Below are 18,496 nucleotides of genomic sequence, written 5' to 3'. Positions count from 1 at the left end.
TTTGGACCTGATCTGTAGATAACAACTCAAAGTACAACCATTTTTTTTAAATATACGCTGCTCAAAACACAAAAACAAGACATCCTAGATCTGAGGATCTCGTCTCGGTACTTAATGGCAGTCAGGCTACCACTGGCGAGCAGATGGAGGGCTGTGTGGCCCCAAAGAAATGCCACCTCACACCATTACTAACCCATGGCCAAACTGGTCATGCTAGAGGTTGTTGCAGGCAGCAGAACATTCTCCACAGCATGTCCAGTGCTCATTGTGAACCTGCTTTCATCTATGGATAGCACAGAGCCTAGACCCTGTCTCATGATACAACTACAGTAAAAGCACCGCCAGCATTCAAAAGTGCCCAAAATATCAGCCAGAAAGCATAGGAACTGAGAAGTGGTCTGTGGTCACATCCTGCAGAACCACGCCTTTATTGGGGATGTCTTGCTAATTGCCTAGAATTTCCACCTGTTGTGTATTCAATTTGCACAACAGCATGTGAAATTGTCAGTCAGTGTTGCTTCCTACGTGGACAGTTTGATTTCACAGAAATGTGATTGACTTAGAGTTACATTGTGTTGTTTAAGTCTTCCCTTTTTTTGAGCAGTGTAGAATATATAAAGTGTATTTAAGTGTTTTTAGTCCAAATATTTTCTAAACGGGAAGGTTTTTAGTTTTAGATTTTTAATACTCCAGCTGTTCAGACATCTAGTGGAAGTTCATTCCATCGCCTAGGAGTCAAGACGGATAAGACTCTAGATGAATGCTTTCCTAGTACCTTGAGAGATGGTGGTGGCAGTCAGGCAGTGCTTGAGGATTGGAGCAATCAAGGTGCAGAGCTAGGAGTGATGTGAGATCTGACATAGTATGGTGCTGACACTTGAGGCAAGCACCAGTATTGGACAGGTGTCTGAGTAGCCTGTATTGTGGGCAAGGAATCAACATGAAAGAGGTATTAGAAAGTGCCAGATGTGGTCTTCTTCCATGTTATCTGGTAAGATCTATCCTCCAGATAGGATCCACTGCTAAGGATGGTCACAAGAGTCTTTTGATTAACTGTGTCAAATGCTGCTGAAAGGTCCAGAAAGATAAGTCCTGATGACAATTTTGCTGATCTAACAGCATGTAGTTTTTTAGTAGACTTTTGCTTTGTTATCAATTTCAGTTGAATGTCTCCAGTTAATGTCTTAAATCCAAGAAAATTATTACACTTTCACTTTTTAATAATAATCAAGTTTTAACAATTGAAAACACAAAACAGAAACTGGAACATAGAATTTCCTTACAGAAGATAGAAGATGAAAAATCTTTTAATTAGGTTCACTACCTCCACTTTTGCACAGTAAAGTTTTTAAAGTGAAGTGATTGTCACATGTGATACACAGCAGCACAGCACACGGTGCACACAGTGAAATTTGTCCTCTGCATTTAACCCATCACCCTGAGTGAGCAGTGGGCAGCCATGACCGGCGCCCGGGGAGCAGTGTGTGGGGACGGTGCTTTGCTCAGTGGCACCTCAGTGGTACCTTGGCGGATCAGGATTCGAACCGGCAACCTTCTGATTACGGGGCCGCTTCCTTAACCGCTAGGCCACCACTGCCCCAAGAGTACTGGATCTTGTTGCTATGTAATTATTGAGCCAATCAGAGGAGTGGCAGTTTTTTCAACGTCATTCTGTGCATATTAAGGTGGACCCAGCATTTTTTGGCCCCTCTCTGGAGAGCTCAGCTCAGTCAGACTTCTTCAGCTTTGTAATGGAAATGCAAATGAACTTGGCATGGCCAACAGCGCCAGTGAACACACAGCAGATGAGCAGATATAGGACCTCAATGTAATCCTTAGTGCAGTACTTTTTTTTTCAGTTTACCTGTTTCCAATGGGGGGAGGGCAGAAAGAAATTTGGAAATGGAGTTGGGTCTGTTCAAGACTGTCTAGGTATTTAGCTAAAATGTTATGAATGGTAACCACATCATACCACACGCGCACACACACACACACAATCAGCAGAGCACCTCATACAACAGAGCAGACATAGCACCCCTAGAACCAATCCTGTCGTCTTTTGGATTTTTTATTAACTACTGTAATAATGGGTAGCAAAGGGCCAAAAAAAATGTTAATGATATCTTAATTGTTTTAATTGTAAACATTAGTGAAAAGCTGTGTACTGTTATGCTGTTGGAATAGAAATGTTTCCATTGTTGAATCATTGCACAGACAATATCACACAACAGAAAAGACAATATCACAAAACAGAAGTTCTGTAGAATGTTATTTCACATTTGCATAATGAATTTCAGAAAACATTATTCCATGCTGATTCATAGTGCATCCATTTTTAATGAGTATACAGCAATTAACTCATTGTTAACGTCCATTAATGAATTTTTCAGTCTTCATCAACCTGATATTTATTTGGGCCTGGAATTATAAAGTATTTCCAATATAAGCAAAGCTGACTAGATTCTCAGTTAGACTTATATTGGATTCTCAGTCCTGTTCCTTATGGAACCTTGACTTAATTGGGATAGCATTGGGATTTACAGCAAAGGCATATTTTGAATTACTCTAAATGTCAAGACCGAAAGTTTTTTTTTTCAGTGGAAATTGCATAGTGATGTAATTAGGCTTACAGTGTTATGCTGACACTTGTGAGTAAAATCTCAGTCAATGGTTGATGTGTACTGAGTCATCATTATCTATAAATGGAACTGTATCTTTTTTATGGATGTATTAGCACTTCTGCAGTTTTCTTAGGAAACAAGAACTGTTACTATACGGTAGTGGTACATTGATTTGTGCCTGGGTAATTAATTTTTTCAATACTGTATTATTTTTAGACTGTACATATGCAAATAGTACACATTTTTACCACAATTCACAAAATGCCCTTTACCCCAGACGCTGTGCAAGCATACTTTTTTATCGTTTCTGACAATCACTGCGATCACTGTCTCACTGATATGAACTCTGCCAGTTCACATGCACCACCTGCCGCTGCCACCATGTGTCTCATAACCCTTCCGCTCAGCGGGAGTAATTGAATGGAAGCTGTGATGCTTGAGTAGCCTCCTAAATTCTTTATTTTACATGTCCATATACTACATTTCTCCCATAGAAATAGATGTGAGAAGTCATTCTTATGTTAATAAAATCCTCCCTTCTTATGCTATCTGCAACGTCAACTTAATTGCTTCAATCAAATTTGCTATTAAATTAAGATTTCACAGAACTCATTGCATGGCCAAAGAAAGGAGAGTGTCCGAGGTGCATAATTGCTGAATATTAAAAGTGTCCTCCCCCTTTGGGGAGCATTTTGAAGAATCTGGCCTTTAACACCATTCACTTTCTCCACTTAGTCTGTGGAAATGAATGTGAGACCAAAGCTGTCACCCTCGCTAATAAGCAGATGGAATTAGGATGAAGGAGGCGTGAGCTTCGGTTGATAACATTTTCCAGTCTTACTTCCTCCAAGAGAAAAAAATAAAGCAGAGAAAACCATTCTGTGTGTGGGTCCATCTTTGTGGATTAAGAGTATTGTAATTTGCAATTGAAAGGAAGACTTTCACTCCTAATTCTCTTCTCATCAAACGTTGGGAATAAGGAGATAACTGTCAGTGCTCTTCATCATTCTTCTCACTGGGGCCATCTGTATTACATGCCAGCTCTACTTCGTCTCTCATCTGCCTTGTCTCCATCGCTCTCCAGATGTCATGAGCCTCCCAGTCTCTCCCAGACGCTCCATCCTTAATTCACATGCCGGGATAATTTTGCATCTTAGCTTTGGTTGGTGTACTTAAAATGCCTCCTTTGGTTTTTCTTCTGCCAGCAGTCACATACACGCCCAGCACACCCAGCTATGCCAAGCGGACGCCGCCGCCTGTCCCTCCCCGCACCACCTCCAAGCCGCTGATCTCGGTGACAGCCCAGAGCAGCACAGAGTCCACCCAGGATGCCTACCATGAGGGGAGAATCTCCCGGGGAGGCCTATGGGCCCCAGATGGTCTGGGGCTGAGCCTGGGCAGGGCCCTGTACAATTCCACAGACAGCCTGGACAGCACCAAAGCGGTCACCATTGCCATGGAAGCAGCGGCCGTGATGGCGGGCAAACGGCACCCATCCACCGACAGCCACAGCTCAGTGATGACCTGCGACAAGGCTGTGTTGGTGTCCAAAGCTGAGGAGTATCTCAAAACACCGCGCTCCTCCATAGGCATCCAGGTACGTCAGCTTCTCAACTATGTGTGTGTGTGTGTGTGTGTGTGTGTGTGTGTGTGTGTGTGTGTTGGGGTGCCAAAATGCTTACGGCTGTACAGTTCAGTTCAATGGCTGACACTGAGCTGAACCACATTCACATATAGCCATGAACTAATTTTGGAAAAGCGGGGTAACATAAATAACATAGATTACCCTAGCGGGAAAGGAATCCAAAGGTTCCAGGTTCAAATCCCGAACCGCCAAAGGTGACAATAAGGTGCCATTTATCTGAAGATGCATATGGCTGGTGAAAAGCAGAGAAGGTTGGAATTGTGTCGCAAGGACTGAGAACATAATGTGTGGAAGTGTAATGTGATAATTAATATTCCAACCAAGGATTACTACATTTAAGAATGTGTTGCTTTGATCTTGACAGATTTTGAATGTATGTGGTTACTTTGGTTGAGTGAGTTTTGGTCTTATATTTAAGACCAAGGCATTATTTAACAGTGGCACTAGGTGCAGCAGTGTGTGCTAAACTTGTGGATTGTTTGCTACTGTAAAGACCAAGGTGTCCTCAGGATATGCATAAATAACATAAATGACAAGAGGTTTTGAAGTTATCTGTAACCAACTACCCTTTTTTGTTGCTGCGTAATCAAGTTTCACTAGCGCTGCAGCACTTCTAATTGCCACTTTCAAAATAGTGGCACAAAAACCTTAACTCTTCTGGATTTAGAATGGGGGCTATGTACAGATCCTTTCTGTCTGTGTCTACCCAGCCACTCAGGACAGTCCGCAAGTTGCCGTGCTTTCTAAAAATAGCAGCCAATGAGTCATCTTACTGCATTCCATTAATTAGGATTCAACTCATGCTTGTGCAAGCCTCTTTCTCTCCCCCCTTCCCTCTCTTGCCCGTTTAGTGGCATTATCGCTGTCTCTTTCCCTCTCTTGGCCTGGTCTGCTATCCCCTACTCCCCAATTTCCTTCGTCCAGCCCACACTGTCCTTATTCACCCCTTCTTTTTCTGGCTGTTTCCTCTGTGTGAGCACTGTGTGAAGCTGCTGTGTGAGGGTGTCTGCCAGCTTCTGAATGAAGGGACAGTGGCTGATGGGACACGGGTGTCGGATCACAGAGCCTCTCGTTGGCCACACCGGGGCTGCCGTGCATCTGCTGCTGCTCTGTTATCCACAGCAGGGGTTCATAAAGCCACAGTTGTTGAGCGTATGCTATCATATCTTAACGGGATCATTGTTAAATGGATGCCAGCTGGACTGTTGAATGGGCTACTCCTGAAATGTTCATAATCATATTTAAATATATGTCCCACCAAATTCTGACTCCACTATTTGACTCCACAAACAATCTGACTAGAACTATTGAGAAATGATAGTAGTTGTTTACATTCACAGTATGATGTCTACATTTTTGAACCGTTTGATGACACTACTGCCCATTTGGTTTCCATTGAGTTCTTCAAACAGACAGGTTTCTCAATGTTATTTATTGGTTTTTGGCATTATGCTACATATTTGGTTTGATATATATTTTTTTTGGTTGAAACATCTAGATTTGCCGGTCTGTGCTGATAATACCACAGGCGGATTTATTATTTGGTTTTGTTTTAAACGTGTTTTATGTGTCAAGATGCCGGTAACTTAAGACGCTCACAGTTATTGCTTTCTTTTATTGTGTATGTAATACAATCAGATCTACTGGAAATCTGAAGAGGAGCACTGTGCATTATCCAATATCTTGTCATCTCTCCCTTTTCTAATCCCCCTTCCTGTGTGCGTTGTTTGTTCCACTACCTGTGGAAGGTTTATTTGTGGAAGTGCTCTGGACCCTCTCAGCTGATCAGGCAGCGCTGCTGGATGATGGATGGGGGTGTGAAGTGGCTGAGTCGCGCGAGGCTGCGCCTGCATACAGAGCAGCCGGGCCCGGCTGCAGAAATCGGTGCTGGGATGCCGCCTCCCATTCAACTCACTCATTATCAGTCCCACAGAGCCAAAAAGGAGAGGTAGAGAAATGGTGGAGCACTGGATCAAAGAGAGAGGAGACGAGAGGAAGCGAAAAAGAAATGGAGGCAATTAAGAAATAAAGACACGTGCAGTTGAGATAAGCAACGACTCTGTAGTACAGGTAATAGGTTATGAAAAACTAACCAAAAATGACGGGGTCACCTAGACCCATTACCAATTTATTTGGTTGATAAAATGTCCATACCTAGCTTCTAATTTGTCCTCTATTGCTTACCAGACATCACAAGGTTTTTTCTTTTGCACTTTTTGTGGGCAACACATTTACAATCTTGAGATAAGAATTACTACATCCATCACCCACCATCACTGCCTGATCATCTGAGAGGGACCAGAGCACCTCTACAAAGGACAAACCTGCTGGAAAGGAGGGATTAAAAAGGCCAGATGATAAGATATTGGACATTGCACCATTCCCCCGTTCAGATTTATTGTAGATTATTTTCTACCTGTACAAAGCTTGTGCTTTTATTGCATTGTTTATCACAATAGCGGACATAGCTGTTAGCATCATAGGTCACTGGCATCCTGACATGCTTATATAAAACATTTTATAAATCACATGTTGTCCTGTCAAATGGGAAAAGCTGTTTTCTAAGTATAATAATTCTTTTTCTCAAATAGAATTGAACAGAATAATTACTGTTAATAAATACTACTGAAAATGAAATAATAGTTACATTAATTAATTATTTCATATAATTGTACGATATTTTAAGCCCTTACCAGTATACTAGTATACAAATGTATATATGTTCATTAAATTATAGTGTAAAATATTAAAACAAGTACCTCTTTGAGTTTGCATGGTAATATGCAATATTTTTTTTAGTTATTTCTAAATCCATAATTCTGCCCTTGAAGAATGTTACATTCCAAAAATATTTGTCATTCAACAGCCCCCTCCCCCATTATGCCCTGATGGTCAGCCACCAGTCATTGAGCACCTTTCCGTCTGCAATCAGTTTGAGGCTGAAGCGCAATCAGGAATCACTGTCTGGTTGTTTATTCTCATTGATTGACAGTTTGACCTTTCACTGTGTGAGTGTATGGTAGCACTGCTATCATTAGGGGAGCCTGAGATGTGCTGTCTGAAAATGGCCTTAGTGTCTCCTCAGCTTAACCCACAGAAGGTTGAGATGTCTTTACTTTATAAATGGTATAATTTGAATTCGCTGTGCTCTTTTCCCTCTGTTCACTACAGGACATTAGCCCATACCTGTTGACCATTACAAAGGTTGTCATAATTGTGTTTCAACCATGGAGACCCAACTCAAGTGGATAAAATGTGTTTCTTTAGCTGTGAGAAGTACACCAGAACCATCACCTTGCTCCTGAAGAATGAGCCAGTCGTACGTTCCAACAGGCACCTGACCAGAGACGGCTGAGAGCAGCACATCTGCGATTTGGTGTAACAGATGAGAAACGGTGTTGATTCCCAGAGAGGCGAGGGAAATGCTGATGCCTACGCATTCAAAATCTGCACCGCCTCTGTTTATTTAATTGGCTTGTATGTGTATACATTTATTTTGTGTGTGTAGTGGTAGCGAAAGAGAGTTCAGAATCACACAATGAACATTTACTCATATATAATACCTACATGATGCATAATTGACAAACTGCAGCAAAATTGAGTGAGCAGTATATAAAGTATATGCATGAATTAACATGAATCAGATAGCTTCTGATATAGACACTTGTCAGGGGAAAAAAGGACAAAATGACATTTTCTACCTATAAAAGAAAATGGAAAGTGGGCTTGAGTTGAGCTCCTGTGTATGCGTGGCATCTGAGCACTTTCTTCATCCGCTATCTGCTGACAGGCTGCTCATTCTGAGTGGAGTCTAATCAGGAATAAAATCACCAGGCTAAGCATAACGTGCATTGTTAAGTTTCTGTGCCGCTGTCCTCAGTTGCCCTCTTCCTTTCTGTAGGAGACAGGGAGAGGAATATGACAAAGAGAATATGACAGACGTCACTCTGTATCACACCTGCTGTGCCGCTCCTTTTTAAATGTATCAGAAGGGCCACTGAATATTGTAGTATAATAGGCACATGATCAAATTTATCTGTATTTGCTAAAGAGAACATTTAAATATTCATATTCTGTTCATATTCATATTTTAACTAGATTATTTGATGTGGTTTCAGATCAGATTTTTAAATTATTCATAAAAAATTATATAAATTAATCAATAATACTTATTATTATTGTTATTATTGATGTTGAGTAGATATTAATTGTGATGCATGTATTGGAAATATGTCTTGCACTATATTACACACACACATATATTGTATTATACAGCTCTATAAATGGATAGTTAGAAAGAGCTCGTAAACTCTCTGAAGCATGGCATGTGTAGATCAGGCCCATAAACCGGCTCGTCATCGGCGGCCATTTGTTCAGGATCAGCAGCTCTCAGGACAGAGCATCAGTCAAAACAACGCGCAATAACAAGCCATCATGATGCCCTCTGTGCGATCGCAGGCGAAGCCACTACACCACGCGTTCAAGCACAAACTGTGGCCTCATTAGAGGCTCTGTTTATTGACTCCAATCGACCAAAAGGATGGCTGTAATTCAAATTTTTATCCAAAAACATGCTTTCTGATAACATCCTTTTCCAGTGTTATAGGCAGATTGGGGTTCGGCCAGATTTCGTTTTTTATCCTTCAAATCTTCTTAATCGGAACTGGTTGTGTAGATGAAAGTGTTATTTTTCAGTTGTCTCCTCTGATTCCCCGAGCCTATAACTTTGCACAATTTGGGAAAGGTGGAAGTGTGACATGTCCTCTGTTTGTGTGTTTGTGTTTTGGTCAATCTAGGTGGAAGCAGCAACTGATTCAGAGTCAGAAAGCAAAGGCCTGCGGGAATACCACTCTGTGGGGATTCAGGTCGAGGACGAGAAACGGTAGGTCTCCATTTTCTCCCTCATTAGTGTTATATGAAACTCGGCTCAGAACTCTGTCTGGCACGTTTTCTCTGTCACATGTTGTTTCAGTGTGAACAGGACCGAAGCTGTAGGAATTTACTCTGTACTCAGGATGCTGAAAATTAAAGGGGTTATGGGTGGCGTGTTGCGCGGGGACAGAACTGGGCCTGGCAGGAATGATTTGATGAGTGTGCATATTGACACAAATATCATGCCATCATGATTTTCCATTTTAGGTCAGAAGTGAATGACACAAATACTGGTTTTCACAAAGTTTGCTGCTTCCTTTTTTAAGGCAATTTGCCTTAAAATATATATATTAGGAAAAATAAAATTAGGAAAAGTGAGCGTATGAATTGCAAAGTATCTCTGTGCCATGAAAATGAACTAAAAAGGACACAGATAAGAGTGTTGACAAGCACGAGGCTAGAGATCATTCTGTCATGCTGATTGAGTTAGAGGTGGGTGGACAAACAAAACCCACAAATTCTGACAAACTCCAAGCACTGATTATGAAGGAATGGGTTGCCATCAGTCAGGATTTGGCCCAGAAGTTGATTGACAGCAACTGACAATAAGATCTAAAAACACTGAAACTTTGTGAAAATCAGTATTCGTGTCATTCTCAAAATGACTGTATGTCTGCATATACAGTTACATATCTTCTGTATCTTGGTACTGCGCTAACTACCCACACATCATTATAAATTGCTAACAGTTGAATAGGGAATGGACTAATAACTATTCTGGACAAGCGTTTTTTTTTTTTTTGTCTTCTAAATGTTGAATTCAATTTTATGTAATATGGCAACATTGAGTGCAAGGTTGAAAATGATCTTATCACCTGCATCTGAGGTACGAGTTGATTATTTTTTTCATTTGGAGGTTTCACAGCACATCTCAAATAAATGCTATTTTTGTCACATGACAAATTGTTGTTAAAACACATTTCTGGGTGCTGCTATTCTCACTGTGTGTGTGATTGAAAGCGTATATGTATATTTTGTGTGTGTGTATGTGCTTCAGACAGGGCCGGTTTAAGCGCTCCAACAGCGTTACTGCTGCAGTGCAGGCTGATTTGGAGCTGGAAGGCTTCCCAGCAACGGAGGACAAGGGCCTGCAGTTTGGAGGGGGCTTCCATCGGCACTCGGAGCCCAGCACCCCGACCCAGTATGGAGCGGTGCGTACCGTCCGCACGCAAGGCCTCTTCAGCTACCGCGAGGACTACCGCACCCCCACCGAGCCCCCCAGCCCCCAGCGCAGCCCCGAGCCCTGGCTGGAGCCCCCGCAGAGGGAGACAGCTGTGTCACCTACAACAGTGTCCTCCATTGCCTCAGTGGTGGAGACTGGACGCGTGTCGCCCTCCTGCAGGCGCGACGGAAGCTGGTTCATGCAGCTGCTCCACACAGAGACCAAAAGGATGGAGGGGTGGTGCAAAGAGATGGAAGGAGAGGCGGAGGAGAATGACCTCTCCGAGGACAGTGAGTATTGGCAAACCTGGTTGTTCTAACAGAGAGGGCAGGTTGACCTGTTCTGGTTCAGTATTCGCTTGAAAGTAGGGAAGTAGTGAAAACATGTTTTTCCTCCACTTTCTGTCAGTAAATAAGAAATGGCGTTCACAGTAGAGACAGAAGGTGAAGCAGTAATGCCCACCCATGGCCGATGACTGATACCCCCTTTCCACCTACCGTGAACCGAGTTTATAACCATTCACAGCATTCACCAGACCAGTACCATGAAAAGTTAGTAACCGACGGGAACAAAAAATACTTTTTCCTGCATGAACCATGAAACATCAGTGGGCATGTCATTTGTTGATGCAACCCACCATCTTATTACACTGTGCATTGAGCAATGCCGACACATTCTTCGTTCCAGAGCGTCCAGCAGGAAGACAGCCTGGTTCCATGGTGGCTACAATTTTCAACTACCTTTGGAAAAGGGCTATAAATATGCAATATGCATTGTTCAAAGTTGTCCATGGGTTAGAGGGACATTTTTTTTATCCCTCCTCTGATGTCCAGTTACAGTCACTGGTCTGTGATGAATGAATATGTGACTTCAGATGTTTTAGCGCTAGGCAGCATCGGCAATAAATAAATGATTAAGACATTATAAAACATTAATTATTAATGCACAATTATGTTTACAGCGTTTGGCAGGTGCCCTTGCTTGATTTAAAGTGAAGCCGGCGCACAGCCATCCTGCGCTGCCTGGAAGTTGACAACTTTTTAGTCAACATTCTGTCACTTTTCAGTAGCTTTTACGCCACACACTACAATGTGCTCCATTTTCTTATTACACAGAAACCAAAAGTTAGCCAGTTGTAATTTTTTAGACAAGGAACAACAAGGAAGACAATACACATGTTTGTAATGCAATAGAACCTAGTGTTAAGAACATTGTAGCTATTTGTTAATTTTTATTTCACTTTTTGGAGAGAACAGAATTTCTGCAGTATCACAATGCTTGTCTCACTGTATGTCTGGTCGTGTACCAATAACATTTCTTACCACCTCTCACCAGTGTATGAGTGTATTAAATGAGGGCACTATGCTGACGGGGGCACTCTGTTAAGTCCTAGGGAAAATCCGGAGTGCAGTGGGCAGCGCTCAGCTCCTCATGTCTCAGAAATTCCAGCAGTTTTACTGGCTGTGTCAGCAAAACCTGGTAAGTGATGGGCCTCATTTTCATATTTGGTGCCACCTCTGTCTTGTCTCTCCTCGTGTCAGTGTGCATGTCGTATGTGTTTTGTGTTTTTGGAATGGGTTCCCTTTTAAATAGAGAAATCATTTGCTCTCTCCAATGGGAAATGACTGTATGGAAAGTGCAGCGTTTTGATGTGCACTCTTCTGCAGCCGAGATGCACCGCATCTGAACGGAATCCTGAATATTTCAATGGCTGCCTTGTCTTTGGAACTTCAGGCATTTTTTTTCAAAGCAAGTCGTAACTTTGAGCTTCCAGTATTTACTTTTATTTACTAGACATCTTTAAGTTGGTAACATCAATAGGCTTCAGGATGCTCCACAACAGTCTGTTTGGATGTCTTTATGACTCATACAATTAGTCTGTATAAATCTTTTGTCTTTTTAGCAATTGTACCAAAACAGCACTTAGACTCTTCAGGTTTTATGAAAAATTGGCTATACTTTTTTGCCAAAGGCAATGAAAATGGATTGTTGAATTGGACCTACATGTGCCTGGGATGTGAAAATGCTTAAATATAGTTTTCTGGTTATATTTTTGCCATGTAAATGTCTTTCATTTGAGGTGTTACATAAGATGTAGAGTTTCAAAGCTTCCAAGTCCTTTCCCTTTACAAAGAACATATTAAATAGCTACAAACACTTCCTCATCATGGATGTTGTTTTCAAAAAGTGAAGTTGGCAAATATGAGAGAGGTTCTCATAAGTTAAACTTAAAAGTTTCCTAATTAGAGTTGGGCAAAAAAATGTATTTGGCGGCCACTGATTGTGCAAGTTGTCCCACTTAAAATGAGAGAGGTCTAATATAATATAATAATATAATTCAGTGTGATTGCCGGGATTTACATTCTGTTGCTCACACTTGAACCTATGATGAAATTTACAGACCTCTCTCATTTTTTTACTTGCACAATCGGTGGCTGCCAAATGTTTTTTTGCCCAACTTTTTGTTCCAGCTGTCATCATTAAATGTTTTTCAGTAAAAGGTGGGGAGCTTTCTTCTTTCTCAGTGTTTGAAGGATTAAAGTGCACAGACTCAGATCTCCCAGAATCCTTTAGGATGTCAGCAAGGTCTACAGTCTCTAGACCCATGAGATGTTGATTCCACAAAATCTGTGATAATACCTGTTGTGTCTGGAACCAAGATGAAAGTAGCAGATCATTTATGGAGTTATAGATTTTAAAGCACATCCCACTTATTGGACTGGGAGGTTCAATTCTTTGACACTAACACTAATTGTCAAATTCTTTGACAATTATCACTAACCACACCAACTTGCCTACAAATTGTTGTATGTGATTCATTGTACTGGGCAACCTTCTTCCATTGCTCCATGGACCAGTTCTGATGCTCAAGAGCCCATCCTACATGTTTTCATTGTTAGGCTTGCATCAGCAAGCAAGCAAGCTGTAATGCATCGTGCATTCTGAAACCATTATTTTTCATGAATTATCCATTTCCTTGCAAGCTTGAATAGACAGAATTATTAATAGAACCCCACCTCCACACTAATTTAATATGTCTTGTTGTTGACGTAGACCAATTTGATCTAAAAGAAGCATTAAAATTCAGTCTATCACTCACTTTCCTTAACCACTCAACCCATTCTAGGACACAAGGCACACAGCGGGGACACACCCAGGCTGGGGCACACACACATCAACCACTTATTTTTCCGTACCTAGGGACAATTTAAAGTCGCAAATTCAAATAGTCTACATGCGTGAGGAAAGCGCATTGCATGAGGAAACCATAGAACATGGAGAAAACTTCTGCCAACGTGGGGAGAAAACAAACTCTTCTCACAAATGGTCCAGGATTCTAACTCATGGTCTTTGAGATGTGAAGTTACTGGACAGATGTCTTGTAAGATGTTTTTTTATTTCAAATCTCCTGATTGATTAGTGATGATTTTGTAAAACTTTTTGTTTACTTTACCTGTGGTATATCTGGTAAGAAACTCAGAAAATATAAATTTTCAGTAAATAGTGCATTCTGTTTGGCTGCAGGCATTTCACAAACTGCAGTATGCTTGGCCTATTGACAGATTGTTAGTTTTACTGGAACAGTTTCAAGAACAGGCATTACAGCTAATGCGAGTAAACAACAAGTCTGGTTAAAAAAAGAAAAAAATGTGATATCAACAAGTAGCGCCATACAAGTAGCAAAAAAAAATTATTATGAAGAGACCTTTCTTAAAACATTATAATCCATGTTTGAAGACCACACCACAGTCATTGTGAAACTGTGCGTTAACCCTGGATTTTAGGACCCCAGTGCCATGCCCAGACCCACCTCTCAGGACCTGGCTGGATTCTGGGATCTCCTGCAGCTTTCTATCGATGACGTCACCTCCAAGTTTGATGAGCTTCAGCGGATAAAGAACAACGGCTGGAGACTTGTAGAAAGTCCAGAAAAGAAGGTATGTGCTTAAACATTTTAATAATGAGCAGCCTGAATGGCACCCTTGGTGAATTCCTTCTTGTGAGGGTCTCCAGTTGTCCCATATAAAAAAAAACTGCGACTGATGAACAGAATAGATGTGTCAGTCCAGAGTGTTAAGAAAACAAACCAGGATGGTGTGTTTCCATGACATTCACTCAGTTGACAGGATGTAGTGCATTAGCTACTGGGGTCAACAGTGCATTCAAAGATGCAGATTTGGACATACATTTGGACATAAAAAACACGCACAGGCAAGGATATTGACTCTCATTTGTGAATGTTTGCTCTTTGGACTGCTGCATTATCACGTTTCATCTTTCTTTCCTGAAGTTGCCGCCTCCTGTACCAAAGAAGATCCTGAGGACAAAGAGTGGTATAATGCGGGAGAAATCTCTAGATCTTCCCGACCGCCAGCGCCAGGAGGCCCGGCGCCGGCTCATGGCAGCCAAACGTGCTGCCTCCTTCCGACAGAACTCCACTTCGGAACGAGCAGACAGCATTGAGATCTACATCCCCGAAGCGCAGACACGACTCTGAGGGTGGGAGAGCAGGGAAGAGGGGAAGGAGGCATCTCCACACGCTCATCCATCCACAGCATTCTCTTCAAACTCTGTTCCAATATGCTCACACCTCATGTCTTTATTTCAGAGTTCCATCATCACTCAGCACCGACCCTGCCCAGTAGTTTCATTCAGTGCGTTCCAACTTCAGCTGGAAGAGTGAGTGCAGTATATACCACAAGAGAGAGAGTTTCTCTTATTTTCCTTGGGGGGTAAATTGCAATAATCCCTGCAGGGTTAAAAATAAAATAAAATAAAATACATTTTTGGTTAAATTTGCTGAAAGCTTCTTCGAAAGCTTTCTTCTTTAACCTGCACAGGTACATCTGTGTTTGTGAGCATTTTGCAAAGTGCAATTACAAAGTGCAGCTTTGAATCCCACCAGCAACCGTGTTTTTATTTTTATTTTTTTTGGGCAGTTTCCCTGAAGAAAATCTACCTTATGACTCCATTTGCCAAGGTTAAGAGATTAGGCCTGTAGTTTTACATTTTGTGTCTGTTCATAAAAAACTGCTTTGGTAGGCACTAACCGAAAGAAAATAGGAACGTTTGAAAGTGACAATGCTTAAAATACCTCAATGGTGCATGTTGTTCCATAGCTTTAGGTTGTAGGGGCCAGTCATCCCTCCTGAGAAATAAAAAAAAAAAAAAAAACCTTGGCAACCTTCTATAAACCCAGCCCAACTCCAGCAGCTGGCGCCTCGGCAGCTGGTTGGCTCATGGCAACCCACCCCCCCCCCCACGGTACCATGCAGTACATATCGCTGTGATACAACACACCGAACGATTTAATCTACCGTGCTTGAAGCAGGTAACGCAAAGTTGCCACGTTCTCCTTTTCCATTCCATCACAGCGGTTCATCTTTCTTTAGAAAAAGGGGGTCGTTGGATGGTTTTGCTTAGATCATAAAATCAAAAATGTGTAGAAAAATGCAGTTTTGCACATTCTCTTCTAATTATACTCTTGTTTGTATTTCCAAGGGAAATGTACGTACTGACGTTCACAACGATAACGTTGCAATTCAACTGCAAGCCGTGTCTGATTTTGATTACTTTCCTGCCTCTGAATGTCACTCAGAACACTTGCCTCAAAAAAAAACTAAAAAAAAGACAAAACCGCTCAAACAAACTTTAGATAACTTGGCACTGGTCAACTGCTGTCAGGAGAAATTTGCACTGTGGTCTGTTTCCATCGTTTCTTCTCGCCGCTCGCTCCGATGACCATGTTCGACTTCTTTATCGATGTTGATGCACAACCGGACATGTAGAAGGGCTGCCTCTTTCAGTTCTCAGATGTCTGTGTCTTGGTCCCTAAACCCAATGCCCAGTACATCTGATGAATGCTCCGCGATCCGTGGAAGTGTAATAATCCACAAGGATTGTGACTGTGTTTTCCCTTGACAAATGCAACTTGGTTGAAATGATTCCTCCGTCCTCTGAGCCCCATTTTGCATATAGCGAGCAAACGTAAGTGAAAGCTAACTGGAAATCATACCTTGTCACGTACAGATGATTGCCAATTTGTTGCCCGTGGGCCGACTAGAACGCGGAGATCAGATAATTCAGAACTATCCGACTCTTAAGTCCTCTGCTAGCTTTACATGATTTATGCAACAGATTGTTCTCACAGCCCTCATGGACTCACTGTTTTTACCTATAATATATGCAGTAGTGCATAAAAGGCGCTTTCATATTTATGGGCTAATTTCTGGGGAGACCTGCTAAAAGTGAAGGGGTGAGACTGGAGTTTGCACTGGCAGTTGATGACCATTGATTATTTTTCATTCAATTATTGAAATAAATTGAATTATTAAAGTTTTCCTTTTTACAGTTTCGGTATGAACTGTAGCAGATTTCCTGAACAGGCCGATCTAACCACTGGAGTCGAGATGGTGGGTGAGTGGAGCAGGGATGCGATGTTATCCCAATTTGCCAGAACAATGGTGCTGCTTCTCAGAAAACCTCCTCAGTTTCTGTCTGAATCCTCCTACAGGAGTTGACGCTACCCTGCATGTCTCAGTAAATTCTGCAGTGAGTGAGATGGGAAGTAGTTGTGCTGACTGCTTCAGAAAGGGCTTTCTTTCTCTGTCTCTCGGTCTCTCTCTCTCTCTATCTGGAGAACAGTGGGTTACAGGGTTACAGTGGTTGACCCCACTCACCCCATGGCTCTCTCCACAGCTAGTGACCTCTTGGCTCGGGCCCTGCCTCCTCTACACCAAATTCAGAGATGTGTCTCAGATTACGATGGTGCATGGGGCCAGCTCCCGGTCACGTTAAGTCTGTGCCATATAGACATTTTTTCTCTCAGCACAGACACATAAAGACTTGGCCATAGTGTTTTTTTCCTCCTATACTTTTTATATCTTTAGAACTGGAGTCGGGTGTGACCAGCAGATCCTGTGGTGCTTCGTTGTAAATTGTGCCACATGGTTAGGTGTTTTGTTCTGCTATCTGATGAACTTGTGAGAAGTATAGCATGCAGCTATAGGGCCATTTTATTGCGGGATTATTTAAAATCAAAAACTTTAATTGCTTTCTTTTACTTACAGACATTAAAGGTCCTGTTGTAAATACCTCACCATAGAAACCTCTCTGAAATGAAGGAAGGGCTTTTTTTTTTTTTTTAAGTTTCAACTCCGATCCAGGGAGAGCTTTCCATTAGCAAGTTCAGCTAGTTGAATTGATTTTTGTTCAAGCTACATAACAGATTTTTGAATATTTATGTATGAATATTTCTATATGTTTCTTATGTCACCAATTTAAATAAAAAAAACATTTTGCCTTATTATGTTAGTATTTAGTTGTCCAAATGAAAGGTCAGTATTGCCATATTGATCATTTTTAATATATATTTACGGTACCAACCTGTGCACGTTCATCAGATAAAATCAATCACTTTGGTTGGTAAAACAGTTGCATTGTGCCCTCTGCTGGAGAAATTGAAAGAAAATGTGACGTAAACCACAAATCTACTATGGACGTGAATTTTGTATTTTCTCTCCCACATAGAAACACACTGTCATGAGGATATCTGTAATCACCTGAAGTCACCTTTTAGATTCACAAAGGATGGCGCAGTCACATGAAAGGCCAATTATATTAGAGTTAGAATAGCAGAGATTTTGTTCACTAAATTAGACAATCAGTGTGAGTGTGTGCATGTGTGGTTTTTCTTTCCAGCTTGTGGCTTTCATATTATAGCAATGATGGAACAATGCTTCAGGTGCCTTATATTTCACAAATAGGTGTTTACTGGTAGAATTTCGTACTCTGCATACTGAGTTACAATAATATCAACAAACAGTTATTGATTTTGCTTCTTGTACTCTTAATAATAGTATGGCTAATATAGGTAAACATTATAATCTTTACCATATAAAAATATATTTATTGTCTACTGAACATACTGTACAACAGAACTGGCTTTGTTCTGTTCACTGGGAAATTATGCAGATTAGAGCTGCATGATATATATAAAATATTGACAATGAACATAACCCACATGGTGTTTCTGTCAAATATTTTTAGGCATATCACCCAGCCTTATAGCTGCTAGATTGTTGCTTTACTCTTGATTAGAGTTTGGAAATAATGGCCCTTTCTATGAGGAGTAGT

The 18,496-nt window shown here is 41.3% G+C and overlaps 1 protein-coding gene across 5 annotated transcripts in view; it reads left to right on the top strand.

The window, feature by feature from the left end:
* The window catches only part of dlgap2a (discs, large (Drosophila) homolog-associated protein 2a), a 140,961-nt gene extending 125,377 nt beyond the window's left edge, over nt 1-15,584 (top strand). For all 5 annotated transcript variants that reach the window (XM_028970954.1, XM_028970945.1, XM_028970982.1 and 2 more), the window contains 6 exons: nt 3,827-4,218; nt 9,063-9,148; nt 10,196-10,650; nt 11,748-11,839; nt 14,146-14,298; nt 14,652-15,584. In XM_028970954.1, coding sequence (XP_028826787.1) covers nt 3,827-4,218; nt 9,063-9,148; nt 10,196-10,650; nt 11,748-11,839; nt 14,146-14,298; nt 14,652-14,858 — 1,385 coding nt within the window. In that variant the 3' untranslated portion in view covers nt 14,859-15,584. The remainder of the gene's footprint in view (nt 1-3,826; nt 4,219-9,062; nt 9,149-10,195; nt 10,651-11,747; nt 11,840-14,145; nt 14,299-14,651) is intronic.
* Nucleotides 15,585-18,496: the final 2,912 nt, after the last annotated feature.

This window comes from Denticeps clupeoides, chromosome 1 (genome assembly GCF_900700375.1).
Source record: "Denticeps clupeoides chromosome 1, fDenClu1.1, whole genome shotgun sequence".
NCBI classification, from domain to species: Eukaryota; Metazoa; Chordata; class Actinopteri; order Clupeiformes; family Denticipitidae; genus Denticeps; species Denticeps clupeoides.
This window is presented reverse-complemented; position numbering and strand designations above follow the sequence as displayed.